We start from the raw sequence: 12,187 nt of genomic DNA, 5'->3' as shown, positions 1-12,187 counted from the left end.
CTTGTAATCAATGTTTTCAAGTCAGTAATAAAAAATAGACAAGAGTGTTGTTATTTTTGTAGGTTATATTTATCATAATTGAGTGCTTACATTTGATTCAGTGGCTCCCAGTGAGATCTGCACTGCTTTTGAGCCAGATATTTTAGAATTAATGTGGGTTAAATACATTTAAAGTTTTCAAAAGGGTAGTTTAACCACATTTTGCTCACCAAACTACTCCTTATTTCAAGTATGCCCCAACAGAACTGAATGATCTGACATTCACCACACCGAAAGTCTCAATGTTAGAGTAATCTCCCAAATTAGACAGAGGAAACACAATTGGGTCATTCCTGGCTAAAATTTTTCTGAAGACAGACAGACATGTATAGTGCTGAAAGCCAAAATATTAAATATTGTGGATAAATATTGACTGAGGAAACAACTATTTTGTAGAAGGGAGTCAAATATGGAGCCAGAAGAATCTCAATAAAGATAAATGCACACACTACATTCACATATGCACACACAGGATCCATACATGCACACACATAATTCATAAATACACACACAGGATACACAAATGCACACAAAATTCACAAATGCACACACAAAATTTAAAAAGCACAGAAGATTCACAAATGCATACAAAATTCAGAAATGCACACAAAATTCAGAAATACACACACAATTCAGAAATGCAAACAACCTTTACAAATGCACTCAAGATTCACAAATGCACAGGACAAGATTCACAAATGTATTTCTGATGCACACACACATATATTTTGATTTACAAACTGCTTGCGGTCTGTGAACTTCACTGCATTTGTGTGTGAATTTTTAGACTCCCTTGACTTGGCTCGACACACAAATGCCTTTTTTTAAACAGGGAATGATCAGCAACCAATCAGATATCTGCCTTGTTTTAGCCAATCACAAGAATGCACCCCACGTGGGGGATTGTTTACTTATCAGCCAATCAGCGACTCACTTTCCTCACGCAGCGAACGACTCACTTACCTCAGCGAACGACTCACTTTCCTCACCCAGCCAGCGACCCACTTTGCGCAGCGAACGACTCACTTTCCTCACCCAGCGAGCGACTCACTTTCCTCAGCGAACGATTCACTTTCCTCAGGAGTCCTGCAGCGAACGACTCACTTTCCTCACCCAGCGAGCGACTCACTTTCCTCAGCGAACGATTCACTTTCCTCAGGAGTCCTGCAGCGAACGACTCACTTTCCTCACCCAGCGAGCGACTCACTTTCCTCAGCGAACGATTCCTCAAGCAGCGAAGTTGAGCGAACGATTCACTTTCCTCAAGCAGCGAAGTTGAGCGAACGATTCACTTTCCTCACGCAGCGATCAACTCACTTTCCTAAGCGAACGACAGCCGGAGACCCACTTTTCGCAGCCAGAGAGCCACTTTCCTCTTGCAGCGGACCACTGACTCTCTCTTCATGTAGGGACTGAATATTATAATTAAAGTGACTTCTATATTGCATCCAAAAGAATATTTAGATATATCTAAATATTCAAAAAGGTTTAAACATTTTTTTTTTTTTTTTACTTTCATTAAAATATTTCAATAAAATGAAATAATTGCCTATTGCAAATTTATGAATCCATGGTTAACTTTTTTTTCTGCAGTCACTGGGCTATATGTATTGAGACATTTTTTAATTTATATTTTGTAAAAAATAATAAAAAATAAACCTGAATTGTAATCTAAACATCTGTATTTTTATACAATTTAATACAATTGCTGTGTGAACACGTTCATGTGATTGGCTTATAAGTAAACAATCCCCCCACATGGGGTGCATTCTTGTGATTGGCTAAAACAAGGCAGATATCTGATTGGTTGCTGATCATTCCCTGTTTAAAAAAAAAGCATTTGTGTGTTGAGCCAAGTCAGGGGAGTCTCAAAATTCACACACAAATGCAGTGAAGTTCACAGACCGCAAGCAGTTTGTGAATCAAGATATATGTGTGTGTGCATCAGAAATACATTTGTGAATCTTGTCCTGTGCATTTGTGAATCTTGAGTGCATTTGTAAAGGTTGTTTGCATTTCTGAATTGTGTGTGTATTTCTGATTTTTGTGTGCATTTCTGAATTTTGTATGCATTTGTGAATCTTCTGTGCTTTTTAAATTTTGTGTGTGCATTTGTGAATTTTGTGTGCATTTGTGTATCCTGTGTGTGTATTTATGAATCATGTGTGTGCATCTATGAATCCTGTGTGTGCATATGTGACTGTAGTGTGTGCATTTATCTTTATTGAGACTCTTCTGGCTCCATAGTCAAATGGCAGTTTCACCTGAGATTCAGAGCCATGTTACAGGGGTCAAAAATGACTTCAGAAAGATGGCAGCATCATTATTTTAATTTTACAGAGAGATTGATCGGTCTGTTAGTAAAAGCTGTGGACTTTAGCTATCTTTGTTGCTTTATGTGCCAATGGTGACCATTCAAAAATGGGGAAACAGCACTTTTCAGGTGTTTTCTCCAAAGTTTGCATGCTTGTAACTCAAGAAGTATTAAATATATCTTAACGCCTTTTCAGATACTGGGTCGTAACAAACTTCCATTTTAGCATCTTCATTTTAAAGGCTTTATATGGTTCGGTCATAGACATACTGGAACTTCAATATTGCTCCAGGAGTAAACTGTTCAAATGTCCACATTTTTAGTGCCCAAAAACCAAATGTGGGTCAGTTTGCAAAAATATGATACTTATTTTCTTTTAAAGAGGAATTGCTGAAGAGCACATCAATGCTGAAACTAGATGGATCTCATTTACAAACAACTGTTTTGAACACACCGGTCTGAGTGCCATAAATGCAGAAGAAAAAAAAAATATATATATATACGGTATATATATATATATATATATATATATATATATATATATATATATATATATATATATATATATATTCGCAAAATCAAAAATTTGAGATGAGGAAGTTTTTGAAATTTGGTCGATTTGACATGGAATGACCCAATTAGCTGCATAAATTGACTGGAAAGCTTCTCTGAGGTCGACACAAAGGCGGTCCTCCCGTGTCCCCAGCAGGAGAAGGAATGAAACGGGGAGAGGAGGAGGACAGGAAGGAAGGACACCAGATTATGTTCTTCAGACAAGAGCCTGGAAGTGTGCAGACTCACTCTACAGCCAACATGACAGAAATGAATAGAGTCATAAAGATCTAACTCAATCCACACTCGCAGACGTGAGCCATGTGCGTCTGGCTCCTGCCCCGGATCATGAGGATGAGGAGGAAGACGATGATGTCAGACATGTCACTGATGATGTGATACCTTCTAAAACCATCCATTTCATCTCTTCATAAATAATTGTGAACACAACAGGTTTTATATGGCTCGTCTATTAACTGATACAACTGTATTAGAACACATTATATAAGAGTTACAGACCTCTAATCTGATAGGTCAAGACCTAAGATAATAATAATAATAAATAAAACACTTTCTATTGAAAACAACAAACATGGTTTTAGGGGTTTTTGGTCACTTTTCATATGGTCAGGCTGGGAGGCCCTATGAAATCATTTTCATTTTTATTTTTTCAAATTATGTTTGTTTATTCTTTTTTCTCTCGTTTTAGTTTGTTAGTTTGATTGGTTAAATTAAATGTCTAATGCATTGAAATCATGAAGCATACAATATTAAAGCAATTTATTAAAAGTTTAACAAAAAAAATAATTTTTAAGGCCCTATGAAATATGCTTTATTTGATAAATTCTGTTATTCATTAATTTTCTGGATTCCATATGTATCTAAATATTTGTATTTTAGTAATATGTGCTAAAGAATGTGCACATTGTGGAACATATTGCCTGGTTTAGGGTTAAAGTTTTTTTTTTTTAAGACACTAGTCCACATAGTGTTTTGATGTAAGTGTAATGACCTACTTCTGATGCATCCATCCAAACAAAAGGCAAATTCTGTGACAGTAAATTCCGTTTTTCTGCCTTTCTGTCTGTGTTTTCCACATCATGGATATCACAGCGCCAATTTAAACCAGCTAAGACCAAACAACCTCTTTTTAAGGTTAGCTTAGCCTAACACCTAATCAGAAACACTTGCTACAGTATTTAGAGCTCCTTCACAACAACAACACTACACACGATTATGGCCACAACAACAACTTCAGCATATTTCACTAATACATCACAGATAGGGATAACTATTGTCCAAATGTTATTTGATATGAACTTCTTGTTAATTGTTGTATAAGCGCAATATCACGACCAATGACTAAAATGATGAAGTGGAGGAGGAAAGGTTTGTTCTGGTGTTGGTCATCACATTACAGGAGCGATGCATCACTCTGAGGGGGAGGACTGATACTGACCTAGACCCCGCCTGACGCCCACTATCTGATCACACCAGCATGCACCACCTCCAGGAATGTGTTAACACTTCCACGCTCCGCAGAACAACGGAAGTGTGTCATCACTCCCAAATACCTCCACTGCTGTCTAAACACAGAGTGACATGAGCGGAGATCTGTCTGTACACGCTCTGCTCCACGGCCCTCGGTGAACCTCACAGAACACGCAGCGGCTCGCCTGAGAGTGTGTGTGTGTGAGAGAGAGTGTGAGAGTGCGTGTGTGTGAGAGAGTGTGTGAGAGTGTGTGAGAGAGTGTGTGTGTGTGTGTGTGTGTGAGAGTGTGAGAGTGAGTGTGCGTGTGTGTGTGTGAGAGAGTGTGAGAGTGTGTGAGTGTGTGTGTGTGAGAGAGAGAGTGTGTGTGTGTGTGTGTGTGAGAGTGTGAGAGTGTGTGTGTGTGTGTGTGTGTGAGAGAGTGTGTGTGCGTGTGAGAGTGTGTGTGTGTGTGTGTGCGCGTGTGAATGTGTGTGTGTGTGTGTGTGAGAGAGAGAGAGTGTGTGTGCGTGTGAGAGAGTGTGAGAGTGTGTGTGTGTTGTGTGTGTGTGTGTGTGTGTGTGTGTGTGTGTGTGTGTGTGTGTGTGTGTGTGTGTGTGTGTGTGTGTGTGTGTGTGTGTGCGTGTGTGTGTGTGAGGCGTGAGTGAGTGAGTGTGTGTGTGTGTGTGTGTGTGTGTGTGTGAGGCATGAGTGAGTGGGTTAATAAAAGCTCTCTGATAGAGAGACACATCTGCAGGGCACAGGACACAGCATAAACACACACACTGATCTCATTACAACACACACACACACACACACACTTACAGCTCTTTATAGGAAACTTGTATAAAACTGACTGCAGCATCATGCCGTTTCTCCCTCTATAGAAAGAAGCCACTGGCATGCACAGTTCTTAATTTACTGACCCAATCTTTGTCGTTTTTTACAGAAGAGAAGTCACACTGGTCACACATCAGAGGTAAACACCAGTCAGTGAACTCTTAGAAATAAAGGTGCTTGAAATGTTCAAGAGATGCCACAGAAGAACCATGTTGGGTTCCACTAAGAATCATTCAGTCAAAGGTCCTTTAAAGAACCATCTCTTTCTTACCTTTTTATAATCTGAAGAACATTTGTGAAAGAGAAAGTTCTTAAAGTTAAAGGACTTAACAGTGAGCATGACATTAAAGTTCAAGCCATCTATTTTTGTAAATCAACATATAGATCTTACTGCAAACAATTCATCCATGCATACGTTTAAATTATTATATTTATTACTATTACTTTTTTTTTTATCAAAATGTCACAACTGGATCTCCTGGATAAATCATTATTCAGATTAAACTCCTCATTTTTAATATTCTACATAAATCTACATGCATTCCGTCAGAAAGCAGTACACTGAACCCTCACACAATAATCCCTTTTACTCTGATGTACGTCACAATACAGAAGAAAAGATCTTTCACTGCTTCCATTACACTGTGACTGTAAACACGTGACGTGCAACGTGAGCCTATATTATTACACTTGTGTGTTTTCCTCTCAAAATGATATTTTTATGAGTATTTTTCTTTGCTTTTTTTTTTGATAAAAAAAAATAATGGTACTTTATTACTATTATAATATTATTATAGGCAAAGAAACCGTTTTTTATGACATTATTAACTGGTATTTTTTACACTGAATGGTAATATTACAGAGAGAGGAATGCTGGAACAGGAATGTTAAAATATCCTTCTGCTCGGAGTGAATGGAGTGCATTTTTCTTTTTCTTTTTTTTTTTGCTTTTCAAGCCCTGGTATGACATATTGTCTGTAAACTGACAGAATAAAAAAAAACTAATAAAAAAAAAAAACGGTACTTTATGTGAAAAGTACCAAAAGCACAAAGCTTATTGCTTTTAATGGGTGGATGGTGCAATACAAATAATGAATGCATTCAGGGACGTGACATATTTTCAAGCATACAGTTCCTGCGAGTAAATGACACAAAGCATGATTTCTGATAATAATCCCACATATATTCAAATCAGAAGCCAGGCCACTGTAATTACTCCCAGTGCTCCCAATCCGGCACATTTACATGCACAATATAGACCATCTCAACCTATAAATTCAGTCTTGTAATAATTTCGACTTTAATCTCATAATTTTAGATCATCGTATATTTAAAAATCAAACACACATATAACATGTTCAATTAAAATATTAACTGCTCATGCAAGCAGTCACCATTAACCCCTACAGGTACAGACAGTAGAGATGTTTTATTTGTTTGTTTGTTTGTTATTGTATAGTTTGTCTAATTGTATAATATATGGATGAAAAAGCTAAAACGAAATACCAGTAGCATAATGGATTCTCTGTTGAACAATACTCTTTAAATAGATGCATTCCCCAAAATAAATAAATAAGTATGCTTTATTTATATATGCACACACACACACACACATATAACACTGACACAAAGCAGACTGAAGACACATTCTCACAATTCCACTAAAGCTGCGAGGTGAAATACTGTGTGTGTGAGAGAGAAGTCCTGAGTCAGCAGACGCTGTGAAACTGCAGCTCAGTGTGAGAACGTTCACCGAGGAGCAGAAGAACACAGACTGCCCCCTGCATCACCAGCCTTCCTCGTGCATCCAGTGCATGTGTGTGTGTGGGTGACGAATGACCATGTGTGTGTGTGTGTGTTTGCCTAGCACAGAGACCTTGGGGATTGTGGGAAAGTTCTGGCATGGTGAAACGTGTCGCAGAGACGTACGAGCATCACCACACACGAACAATGGAGCTCCTTACTGCCTTCCTGAAACTCCAGACGTGTTTAAACACATCCAGCAGCGCAGTGAAAGTGTGTCTGTTAGTTTAGTGTGAGTGAGTGATTGACAGAAAGAGAAAGGAAGGGGGAAATACAAGAGAAATTACTCGCTTCCTTTAGTTTGTAAGATATTCCACGCACAGTGTTGAAGGAAACCGCAAGCACACACACACACATTATGAAGACCACATGTCCCCACAAGGATAGTAATAGCAGTATTTTCTTTAAGTCCCCATGAGGGAATAAGCTTATAAATCATATAGAATGAAGTTTTCTGAAAATCTAAAATTGCCTGTGGAGGGTCCCTATAAAACAGGCAAACCCAACAGTTAGTGTGTGTGTGTGTGTGTGTGAGAGAGAGAGAGAGAGAGTGTGTGTGTGTGTGTGTGTGTGTGTGTGTGTGTGTGTGTATAATGACATGGGTATGACGCAGGTATTACAAGGAGAGGGTGACTTATGAGGACATAACCCATGTCCCCATTTTTCAAAACACTTATAAATCATACAGAATGAGTTTTTTTGAGAAAGTAAAAATGCACAAAGTTTCCTGTGAGGGTTAGGGTTAGGTGTAGGGTTGGTGAAGGGACATAGAATATACAGTTTCTACAGAATAAAAACCATTACACCTATGGGATGAACACACTTTAAACAGAAACAAACATGAGTGTTTGCGCGTGTGTGTGTGTAACAGCTGGAAATACTGACGGAGAAACAGCAACACATTCCACACAATCCACAGAGAGAACACACACACACACACACACACACACACACACACACAGGCAGATCCTATTAAGCATTTATATATTAATTATTTATATATTCATCTCCTGAAGTTTGTCACAAATACACCCTGATTATAGTTAACCCCAAAATCAAAGACTGTGAAGTCTATTTCAGGACCACTGAATTTTTTTAGTTTACAAATCTTGATTTTGAATATATGATTTATATAAATATTGTAGGGAATGTGCCAGTTTTGCATGCAAGTACAATAAACGTAGTCCCAGTGCTGAACAAAGACAAATCAATCAACATCTTAAAAAATAAATAAATAAGGACAGCATTAAGACATTAAAGTAATGAGTCAATAATATGCCACTTTCATCTCCCCTTCTGTTTAGAGAGTTATGAAGCACATCCAACATGCATTCATTTATTCATTTACTTCCCCTATGTGTTCTGTGACAGGACAGATGGCTCTGAAGAAAAGATGAATATATGAAAAAAAAAAGGAAAAGAGTCCAACTGGGGAAAAAAATGTAAATGTCCAGCTGAAACATCAACCTGGGAGATGATGCTCAGAGCTGATTTAAGAGACCTAAACTAGCTTCTGCAACCCAGAGTCAAACAAACAGAGCCACAATGATTCTAGTGTTGGAGTCACGCTGAGTCAATGATTAAACTGTGAAGTCATCTGTTCAAACTGAGAGAGACCGAAGCTCAACCAGCTCAAACACTGAAGGTTCCCTGCCCCGATCAATCCAACAGCTCACCCGAAATCTGGCTCTATCTATCAAACATTCATCCGCTTGTGCATCTTTAAATGCGGTACATCAACATGCAAAAACATTGTCAGTGGTCAAAAACCAAACGTGGGTCACTTACAGAACTAATAATACAGAATTTACATATATAAGTCAACATTAAGTAACCATTTACTTAATATTAACAAAAACTTTTAAAAATCAACAGTTGTTTTTAACATTAGTCAGTGAACTGTGAATGAACACGAACAAATAATATAATTTTACATACATTAAAAAAGATTCATAAATGAAGTCTATTCTGACCTTGAGAAACAGTTTATCCTGCGTCTGCATGGTCTGTTTGCTGAGTAATTTGGTTGGTTGCTCTGAGCTAACAGCTCCAGACTGCAGTGAATCAATGACAGATCGCCTCTCAATAGTTTGAGCCTCCATGAGAGAACGAACACAGCCCCTTCCTCTTCGAAGCCTAGAACAGCGCACACAAACGGCCGACAGCATCCTTGTGCATGCATTCGTATGGTAGTGCCCTTACACATGGACACGAGACCACAGCCAGAACTCTAGACAGCTCACATATGGCTCCCATCTTCATTCAGACAGGCGAGATGATTTCATCGAGCCATACTCTGCTCACGCTGGGCCAATTGCTGCCACAGACCCATGAATTTTGGAAAAACACCTTCATCTTACCAGCCATCATCTTCTGAGCTTCGTAGGGCTCCATGTAGCCGTCATTCTCCGTGGGCTTTTCTGTGACTGTCTGGGTGCCGCCCGCCTGGTCCGCTGCGTCAAAGGGGTCAGCATAGTCCTCTAGGATGATGAGCTGCAAAACGAAAGAGAAAAGGTATCATTTAAATTATGGCTGTCCAATTAATTACATCACATGCATTAGGCTGCTTCCTATAATCATATTGCATGTATACAGTATCAGTAAAGATATTTCAATATCAAGGTCTATATCCTTTTAAAGGTATTTTATAAATTTAACCAAGAAGTGCAATTAAGAGAATCAGACGATGAGACTCATTTCATTCTCGCTCTTTCATTAATTTATGTCTATCCCACTGTTCCTCTCTCTGCAGGAACAGGACTCAAAGAATGCTTGTAGAAGGAGGCTGTGGTGAAAGGCACACGTGTAGATGAACTCTCTCTTCAGTCACACATACAGTAACTATAAACCCACAAACAAATACTCTCAAAGATTAGTCTATTAGTGCTATTACTCTATCAATGTTATTGGATCTTAGTGCTGTGTTCGACATTATTGACCACAACATTCTCTTGAATAGACTGGAAAACTTTGTTGGCATTAATGGAAGTGCATTAGCATGGTTAAAACGTACTTATCTGACCACCATCAATTCATTACAGTGAATGAAGAGGTATCATATCGATCACAAGTGCAGTATGGAGTACCTCAAGGCTCAGTACAAGGGCCGCTACTCTTCACGCTTTATATGTTACCCTTGGGAGATATCATCAGGAAACATGGTATTAGCTTTCACTCTTATGCTGATGATACTCAGCTCTATATTTCTTTGTGGCCTGGCAAAACATTCCAGTTTGAAAAACGTATTGAATGCATAGTCGATATAAAAACCTGGAGTAATTTCTTACTGCTAAATTCTGAAAAAAAAAAAAAACAGAGGTGTTAATTATAGGACTTAATAACTCTGCTTGTAATAACCTAGAACACTGTCTAAGACTTGATGGTTGCTCTGTCAATTCTTCGTCATCAGTTAGGAACCTAGGTGTGCTACTTGATCGCAATCTGTCCTTAGAAAGCCACGTTTCTAGCATTTGTAAAACTGCATTTTTCCATCTCAAAAATATATTACGGCCTATGCTCTCAATGTCAAATGCAGAAATGTTAATCCATGCATTTATGACCTCAAGGTTAGATTATTGTAATGCTTTATTGGGTGGTTGTTCTGCATGCTTAGTAAACAAACTACAGCTAGTCCAAAATGCAGCAGCAATAGTGCTTACTAGAACCAGGAAGTATGACCATATTAGCCCGGTCCTGTCCACACTGCACTGGCTCCCTATCAAACATCGTATAGATTTTAAAATATTGCTTATTACTTATAAAGCACTGAATGGTTTACCACCTCAGTATTTGAATGAGCTCCTTTTACATTATACTCATCTACGTCCGCTACGTTCTCAAAACTCAGGCAATTTGATAATACCTAGAATATCAAAATCAACTGCGGGCGGCAGATCCTTTTCCTATTTGACGCCTAAACTCTGGAATAACCTACCTAACATTGTTCGGGAGGCAGACACACTCTTGCAGTTTAACTCTAGATTAAAGACCCATCTTTTTAACCTGGCATACACATAACATACTAATATGCTTTTAATATCCAAATACAGGTCCCCTGTAAAGACCTTGTCTCAGAGGAGCACCAGGACAAGACCACAGGAAACAGATGATTCTTCTGCACAATCTGACTTTGCTGCAGTCTGGAATTGAACTACTGGTTTCGTCTGGTCAGAGGAGAACTGGCCCCCGACTGAGCCTGGTTTCTCCCAAGGTTTTTTTCTCCATTCTGTCACCGATGGAGTTTCGGTTCCTAGCAGCTGTCGCCTCTGCTTAGTTGACTTGACTGCAGAGATACAATTTAAACTGAACTGAGCTGGATGATGAAATCACTGAATTCATTGATGAACTGACTTTTTGCATTATTGACACACTATTTTCCTATTTAATGCCGTTCAGTTTCTTTGACAATCTGTATTGTTAAAGCGCTATATAAATAAAGGTGACTTGACTTCACTTGTTAGCCCAGCTTTTGACAAAAAAGATATGTATTATTTCAGAAATATTACACAGATAAACACAGAAAAATTGTACGGTGCTACTCAAACCCAACAGATAAACTCAAGGTAATTAAATAATTTCTGAGATTGTGTTAATGTTCTAGTCACAACTCCAATTCAAGTTTATTGGATGATATTTAGAATAAGTTAGAACCTATCATATTACATGATCTGCTTTGCTTAATTTGACCAAATCCTATCTGAAGGACAAAACCGTTTTCAACAATATTGGGAATTTGTCTTCCTTTCACGCAGTTTTAAACTGTGGTAACCCAAAAGGCAAATTTTTACTGCAAGTGTGTCCTTTAGGCTCAGTTTTTCTTAGACACAACTTTTCTTTTTTTAACAACTCTATGCTAATAACTAGTTGTCGAACCACTCAAACCAGGTGAACATATAATCATCTACTGTACACAACCCATAAAAGCTGGCCTATTATCATAGTGTAATCCACTTCATATTCATGTGAAATATGTATAAGACTGTCAGGGGACCGTGGGTGGTTTGTGGGTGTGCCGTCTGAGGCTGAGTCTACTCTAAGACACACAAAGAGAATCAACAGAAGAAGTATAAACTGTTCTTCTCTGCTCACACAACATTGTACAAATACAGGCTTTGGCAAGCAGAAACATTTAATTGCAGCCCTTTTCTTCTCCTTTTTTTAAAGGGCATTTC

At 38.4% G+C, this 12,187-nt stretch overlaps 1 protein-coding gene and 1 long non-coding RNA gene across 5 annotated transcripts in view; one reads left to right on the top strand and one right to left on the bottom strand.

Moving 5' to 3' along the window:
• The window catches only part of LOC127977279 (SH2 domain-containing adapter protein F-like), an 83,896-nt gene that overhangs the window by 60,269 nt on the left and 11,440 nt on the right, over window positions 1–12,187 (bottom strand). For all 4 annotated transcript variants that reach the window (XM_052582088.1, XM_052582090.1, XM_052582089.1 and 1 more), the window contains exon 2: window positions 9,377–9,509. In XM_052582088.1, the coding sequence (XP_052438048.1) occupies window positions 9,377–9,509 (133 nt within the window). The remainder of the gene's footprint in view (window positions 1–9,376; window positions 9,510–12,187) is intronic.
• Window positions 9,387–11,468, top strand: LOC127977281 (uncharacterized). The gene is made up of 2 exons (XR_008158163.1): window positions 9,387–9,530; window positions 9,769–11,468. It is a non-coding gene; the product is annotated as an uncharacterized LOC127977281 (long non-coding RNA).

This window comes from Carassius gibelio, chromosome B18 (assembly GCF_023724105.1).
Source record: "Carassius gibelio isolate Cgi1373 ecotype wild population from Czech Republic chromosome B18, carGib1.2-hapl.c, whole genome shotgun sequence".
NCBI classification, from domain to species: domain Eukaryota; kingdom Metazoa; phylum Chordata; class Actinopteri; order Cypriniformes; family Cyprinidae; genus Carassius; species Carassius gibelio.
This window is presented reverse-complemented; position numbering and strand designations above follow the sequence as displayed.